The following is a 6915-nucleotide window of genomic DNA, read 5'->3' on the forward strand; positions in this document are numbered from 1 at the left end:
ACTGAATGACAGAAGTATTAAAAGTGGAAGGCCGAAGATGGGTGTGGTGGCAAACGCCTGTAATCTCAGTGACTCTGGGAGGCTGAGGCAGGAGGACCGGCAAGTTCCAGGACAACCTAAGCAATTTAGGGAGATCCTGTTTCAATTAAAACAATCAACAACAAAAACAAACAAACAAAAAAAGACAAACGATAGAAGACTAGGGATGTAGTTCAATGCTAAAGTGCCCCTGGGTTAAACCTCCAGTACAAAATAAAGAGTGGAAGGCTTAAAAAAAAAAATATATATATATATATATATATATATATATATCTCCAATAGATGTTAACACCAGTCAACGTGTGCTGTCATCAACACGACTTTAAGGAAACTCAGAACATCTAGGCCATGCCAGCCACAAGATCAAGTTAAGTGTCGCCCAGTTTTTTTTTTTTTTAAATAAAAATATTCCTAAGTAGTGCAATAAGAAGTGTGACCAACAGAAATCAATTGTAGCCTTGGAAAGGACAGACTTCAGGTAGGTCAAAGGCGATAAACGCGAAAGCCCAACACGCAGGGTCCGGCGGACCCCGAGCAGCGATCCAGTTCTCACCAGATGGGGCCCCGGGAAAGCCGGGGGGAAGGAGCAGAGGCCCGGGAGCCGCACACTGCGGGAGAGGGCGGCTCCGGGCCGGACCCGCGCGGCAGCCCCAGCTTCCATTCATTCGGGCTCCGGGCGGCCGCCGCGCTGGGGCCGCGACACTCACTCACCTGTCCGCGAACACGGCCTCGCGGCGCCCGAGGCCGCCGAGACCGCCGCCAGGAGCCGGGGGGACGCGGGCCGGGGGACGATGGCGGGCGGGGGCGAGTGGCGGCGCAGCCCGGGCGCGGGCGGGCGGCGCAGGCCGGGGGCGTCCCTCTGCAGCAGGGCGGAGCAGAGCCGCCGCGGGCTCTGAAACATGCCGGGCGCCACCGCACCACCGCCGCGGCCGCTCCGCGCGCCCGAGGACCGACCTGGAACGAGGGCCGAGGCCGGGGAGTCGCTCAGGCGCCGGGCCGCTGCGGGCGGATGTCCCGAGCCGCTTCTCACTTCCCGGGGCCGGGAAAGTCCCGGGCAGCCGAGGCCGAGGGGCGCGAAGATGCGACAGCGGCGGCGGCGGCGGCTCCGTCTGGCGCGGGCTGGCGAGGGCTGGAGCGCCACCGGCGAGCGCCGCGCGCCGACAAAGCGGGCGCCACCACGCGGGAGCCGGAGGGGGGGCTCGGGCCGAGCGCGGCGCGGCCCGGGCTGCAGCCACCGGGCCCGGGGCAGTCCTGTTTGCAGAGGAAGGGGGACTTCAGCAGCGACGCAGGGCGGAGGCTGCAGGAGGGCCAAAGTGACGAGCCTCCGCTGCAGCGATTTTAAACAAACCAGCGACCCCTCCCTCTGACCGGAGTGGAAGCACCCATAGGCTGGGAATCCCAGACGGTTCCAGGGCTGTGGCCCAAGGGACACGTGTGTGTCCGAGTGGAAGGCGGCGTCCGTGTGTGCGCGCGCGTGCTCGGGCACACCCCTTGGGCGGGCTGCGTGGAGTTAGACGAAATAAAGCACTGACTGTGTGCGAGGGCGACGCTGACTGCAACCTCGACCCCTTTCCGCGAGGATGCTCTCTACCCTCGGGCCCTGGGGGCAGGAGGCGACCAGAGAAATTAAACCAAATGATCAGAGGCACAGATGGGTGCTAGAGGCCCGCGGTTTGTGGAGGGTTCATAGAGGAGTTGGCGATTGCGCGGGCCGCGTCGTGGAGGTGGAGAATTCACACCTGTGGTACTGGGGGAGGGGGAGCACGGTGATTTATACCCGAGGAAAGCAAAAAAGGCTGGAGCGCAATTGGGGAAGGCACTCCTCAGTTATGTAAGATAGAAGCCAAGGCGTGAGAAGACAGAAACTTGAATTTGTGGTATTGCGGAGGGCAGAGGACTCTAGACGACTTCAGGTGAGCCATCGTTTTGCGAGCAGCGCCAAGGATGGGGTCAGGGTTGTGTCTCTCTCTGGTCCATAAAAAGGCAGGAGAAAGGAGACCAGTGAGATAAGGGATATCCTGAACCTGCACCAGGTGGATGGGACTGGAAAGAAAGTGGGTGGGAGAAATATCTCAGGTCGAGTGGGCAGCTGACGATGACTAGCCAGGAATGGAAGTGGAATGAGGAGGAGGGGAAAATGCAAGGCTGTATTCATTTCTGAATGACTTACGATTTAGAAATGTATTTTGTTGGTTTTCCCACGATTGTGCTGATTCCCCTGCCTTATGGACTTGGGAGCTTTGGCTCACCAAGGATATTCAAACTATTTTCCAGACCTGCGTTGAATACCTAGGATACCCAGAGGGTGTGGATGAATCAGCTGGCATAAATTGACAACTCCCGGATACGAGCTCCTAGGCACGTCTGAAACACTCCTAGTCTCAGTTTCCTTATCTATAAAACAATCATACCTTAGTCATTCGGTGAAATAAAAAAGTGATAATAAAATTGAACCATAAAAAGTGTTTTGCAAATATAACAAAATATCGATTTAAAATCTAGATGACAGGTATATGAATGTTCACTTTCAATTCTTTTTTTCTTTCCTATATGTTTAGAGATAGTCATAAGAAAATGCTGGAGGAAAGTGTTTTGTAAATTAAAGAGTACTGTTCAAATAGCAACTGTCAAACTGGGTGTGGTGGTGCATGCTAGTAATTCCAGCAACTGAGAAGCTGAGGCTGGAGGAGCATAAGTTCAAGGCCAATCTGGGCAATTAACCAGTTCCTGTCTCAAAATGAAAATGAAAATGGAAAAAAAAAACATGAAAAGGTTGGGTGTGGTGGAGATATGGGAGTGTAGGTTAGTGGTGGATGACTTCCCTGAGGCCTTGGCTTTAATCCCTAAATAAGAATAACTCCAATCTCAGCATAAGCGAGGCCCTAAGCAACTCAGTGAGACCCTCTCTAAATAAGAATCAAAATAGGGGTGGGGATGTGGGATGTGGCTCAGGGGTTGAGTGCCCCTGAGTTCAATCCCCAGTAAACTCCACCCCCCCCCAAAAAAAGAATAACTGTCAGTGTAAGGCCCTGGGTTTGATCCCCAGCACCAGCACCCACCACTACAACAAAAACAAATACACACTGTCATTGTTAAAAAAAGATTGCTGGGGGTAGATCAATGATACAGCATGTGAAAAACCAGCCTCTATCTCAGAGCAAAGCCTGTTCAAGGAAGGGACGGGATCTTTGTCCTTGGAAAGACCCACAGAGCTCTCCTAGGCACATTCCCACCCAGCTAAGTTGTTTATCTACAAATAACGGGAGAGATCTGCTGCACCAGGTGTCCCTGACTCAGTCTGGCTAGGTGGGGATCCATAGCAACCCCCTAGCAGCCACCAATCAGCATGAGACAGGGAAATACCTGGGATGCCAGATGACCCTCCCAGTAGTTTATGGTGGTTGATAACATGTTGGGAAACCATGTAGTTCAGCACATACACCCCTCTTGGCTTAAACCAATCAGTTCAAATGAATACCCCTTTTGTAGTAACCAATCACCCCTACCCAACTTGTTCCCGCCAGTGAATGTGCTAATCATGTTTTAGAGTTGTTATTTGATTTTCCCGTGGTGTGTGATGATTTGCTAAGAGATGCTATGATGTATGTAAGTCCCTGCCTTCTCCAAAGAATGTATAAAACTGCTGCAAACCCTGGGCTCGGGGCCTCTCAGCATCACTAGTTGCTGTGTGCGCTCGGAGGACCAAGCTAGCTTGCAATAAACACCTCTTTGCTGTTTACATCGATCTTGGTCTCTGGTGGTCTTTTGGGGGTTCCGAATTCGAGCATAACGTGTATTTAGCACGCACCAGCTACTGGGTTCAAACCCCAGGGCTGCACACTTATTGCACATACACACACACACACACACACACACACACACAAAATCAAAGAACATGTGAAAGTGGATGTTACTTTGTAATGTTAGGGGGTGTTAGTTTCATGATGTATTAAAGAGTAAATATTTCAAGCCATTAGAAAAATACAAATTAGGGGCTGGGGTGTGGCTCAGTGGTAGAGCGCTCGCCTAGAATGTGAGAATGCGTGGGTTCGATCCTCAGTACCACATAAAAATAAAGAAAATAAAGGTATTATGTCCAACTACAACGAAATATATATATAAATTAAAACATTCACTTTGAAAATTCCTTCATGGGCTGGGGGTGTAGCTCACTGGTGGAGCGCTCGCTTGGCAGGTACGAGGCCCTGGCTTCAGTCAGCAGCAGCACGCATATACACACACAGAAAAGGCCTTGATAACTTTTTCAGATAATTTCCTGGAATGTATAATAAAGGTATTCAACTGGGCAAGCATCTCCTGGAGTATTAAAGTTCTGCTAATGAAGACCATAGACTCATAGGTCATGTCAAGGTGTGTGGGGGCAGGAGGTTTCAGTGCTTACAGCTAATTACTTCTTGGCATCCACTTGGGATGACACAGAATTACACAGTAATTCTTTCTTTGACAGTAATGAACACTCAAACTCTTGCAGTAGTCCAAGACCAGGATAAATGAAATTTTAATTTTGTATTTAGACAAGTCCCACATGGACTCAAAGGAACCATCCCACTTCCTCTAATTCCTCAGTCATAATGTGCCCAAAAGCTCAGTCCTTTCCCTGAGGCCAATCCAATAATGAGGACATGATTTTGAGAAAAAGGAAAAAGAAGGTTTATTGCTTTGCTAGCAAAGGAGAAACACAGGGCTGTGATTCTGTCCATCAATAGGAACAGGGGGCTTTGAAAGAGGTGACTCAGGGGCTGGGATTGTGACTTAGTGGTGGAGTGCTTTTCTAGCATGCTTGAGGCACTGGGTTCAATCCCCAGCACCACATAAGGATGAACAAATAAAATAGAGGTATTGTGTCCACCTACGACTAAAAAAAAAATTCATAAAAGAGCATACATTCAAAAAGGTGACTCAAAGGCTACATTCTGCGTGTTTTCAGTCTGGAGTTGTAATTCACTTGTTAATGTGGGAGACAGTCTTTACTGAGATCTTCTGGTGCCATCCCCAAAGTCTGGTTTATTTCATTCCTATGGTGGGTGTGAACTCAAGGACAGATAAATCTGCCTTGGAAGGGGAAGAAAGGTAATCCTGTTTCCGGAGAGATTAGGGAGGAGCAGGGAGAGAGGAAGAGAAAGAAACAAGACCATTTAAAAAATAAGTTGCAGTGGCAGAGCAGCAAGGGCTACTTTCCAAGTATAAAGTGGAGCATCGGTACAATAATATTCTTTTGACCCATAAATAGGAAATTAAACAATGTCCATTATCTCTAAAATGAAAGAAAGAAAGGAAAAGTGTGTGGGGTGGGTAGGGAGCCAGTCATGTGGCTTATGCCTGTAATCCCAGCCACTCAGAAGGTTGAGGCAGGAGGACCATAAGGTGAGCCCAGCCTGGGCACCTGAGTGAGACCTGTCTCAAAATCAAAAGGACTGGGGATGTAGCTCAGAGGTGAGGTGCCTCTGGTTTCAATACCCAGTTCCAGGGGGGGGGGCGGGGGGAGGAAAGAATAGATGTGAGGTTTAGAGAAGGTTTAAAAATGGAGAAAGTATGTGTTGACAGTTTAGCATTGTAAAGGTCCGGCGTAGCGTCGGAGGAAGAGACCACACAAGAGACTGGCTCCATGCAATTGGCAAAAGGGGATTTATTAATTCAGCATGCTGAGGTTCCAGGCTCACTCAGGAAGATAAAGCAGCCCAGAGCCCCGGGCAGAGGTCAAGCAGAGCTTAAGTACACTTTTTGGGGAGGGCAGGGTGGGGGGTGGCTTTGCATACATCAGAACAAATCATCATGAGGCCCGGGAAAATTGAACAACAACTCTGAGACAGGATTAGCACATTCATTGGCAGGAACAGGTCGGGCGGGGGTGATTGGTCACTCCTAAGTGGGGTGCACATTCAAACTGATTGGTTCGGGCCCTGTGACAAACTGCACAGGGCCCTAGGCTAAATGGCCAGTAGGGCGTTGTCTTAACTATCTCAGGATTTCAGGTTCTGGGTGTAGCAGAGGAACTTTGCGATTCCCGGGTCTTTTATATTTTAATTTTGCAGTTTAGAATCAGCTTAGAAATTTTACCCTTACAGCATCAGGTGGTCTTATTCTCAGGAATCAGAGTAGGGGTCGCATGTGAATACCAGGAGGCTGGGAAGAATTGGATTTTGAATGATAAAAAAATTTAAAATAGGTGAAAGTGGCAATTGACTCAGAATAAAAAGTGCTTATATTATTTTTAAAGGATAAATGCAGGCAAGCTGGGTGTGGTGGTATACACCTGTAATATCAGCAACTCTGGAAGCTGAGGCAGGAAGACTGAATGTTTGAGACCAGCCTGGGCAATTTAACAAGGCCCTGTCTCAAAATTAGAATATATATATTCTGGAGAATGTAGCTCAGTGATAGAGTACCCCAGGTTCAATCCCTAATACCACAAGAAAAAAAAAGTGGCGCACACCTGTAATTCCAGCAACTCAGGAGGCTAAGGCAGGAGGATTGTAAGTTCCAGGCCAGCCTCAGCAATTTAAGGAGGCTCTAAGCAATGTAACACAACCCTGTTGTAAAAAATAGAAAGGGCTGAGGATATAGCTCAGTGCTAAAGCGCCCTAGGTTCAATCCCCAGTCCAATCAAACAAAAACCCCCAAATATAAATGCAGACAGCAGAAGACTTCTCATTATTTTTTGCAGAGTATTTTTGGCGTTACTGAAAACTTCTGAGCTTTAAGGAAAATGACTGTTGGACAGGGTGGCCCAAATGCAAGCCTACAGTTTCAGGACTCGGAAGAGGCAGGAGGATGGCAAGTTTCAGGCCAACGTGTCAAAATGTATTCTACTGTCGTATATAACTAAATAGAACAACAACAACAAAAAGTTTCAGG

General features: G+C 48.9%; 2 protein-coding genes across 3 annotated transcripts in view; one reads left to right on the forward strand and one right to left on the reverse strand.

Moving 5' to 3' along the window:
- Positions 1–1124, reverse strand: part of Noct (nocturnin) — a 25842-nt gene extending 24718 nt beyond the window's left edge. The window contains exon 1 of one of the 2 annotated variants that reach the window (XM_078022124.1): positions 994–1124. Coding sequence is in view for 1 of the 2 variants with exons in the window: in XM_078022123.1 (XP_077878249.1) it covers positions 751–940 (190 nt within the window). In the remaining variant the exon portion in view is untranslated. Of the gene's footprint in view, positions 1–750; positions 941–993 lie in introns of those variants that run through there. The other variant, XM_078022123.1, reaches the window with a different exon arrangement.
- On the forward strand, positions 596–3784 carry LOC144366479 (uncharacterized). The gene is made up of 2 exons (XM_078020752.1): positions 596–1952; positions 2314–3784. The coding sequence occupies exon 1, from the start codon at positions 596–598 to the stop codon at positions 1379–1381; it is 786 nt and encodes a 261-aa protein (XP_077876878.1). The 3' UTR covers positions 1382–1952; positions 2314–3784.
- The last annotated feature ends 3131 nt before the right edge of the window (positions 3785–6915 follow it).

This window comes from Ictidomys tridecemlineatus, chromosome 9, assembly GCF_052094955.1.
Source record: "Ictidomys tridecemlineatus isolate mIctTri1 chromosome 9, mIctTri1.hap1, whole genome shotgun sequence".
Taxonomy (NCBI): Eukaryota; Metazoa; Chordata; class Mammalia; order Rodentia; family Sciuridae; genus Ictidomys; species Ictidomys tridecemlineatus.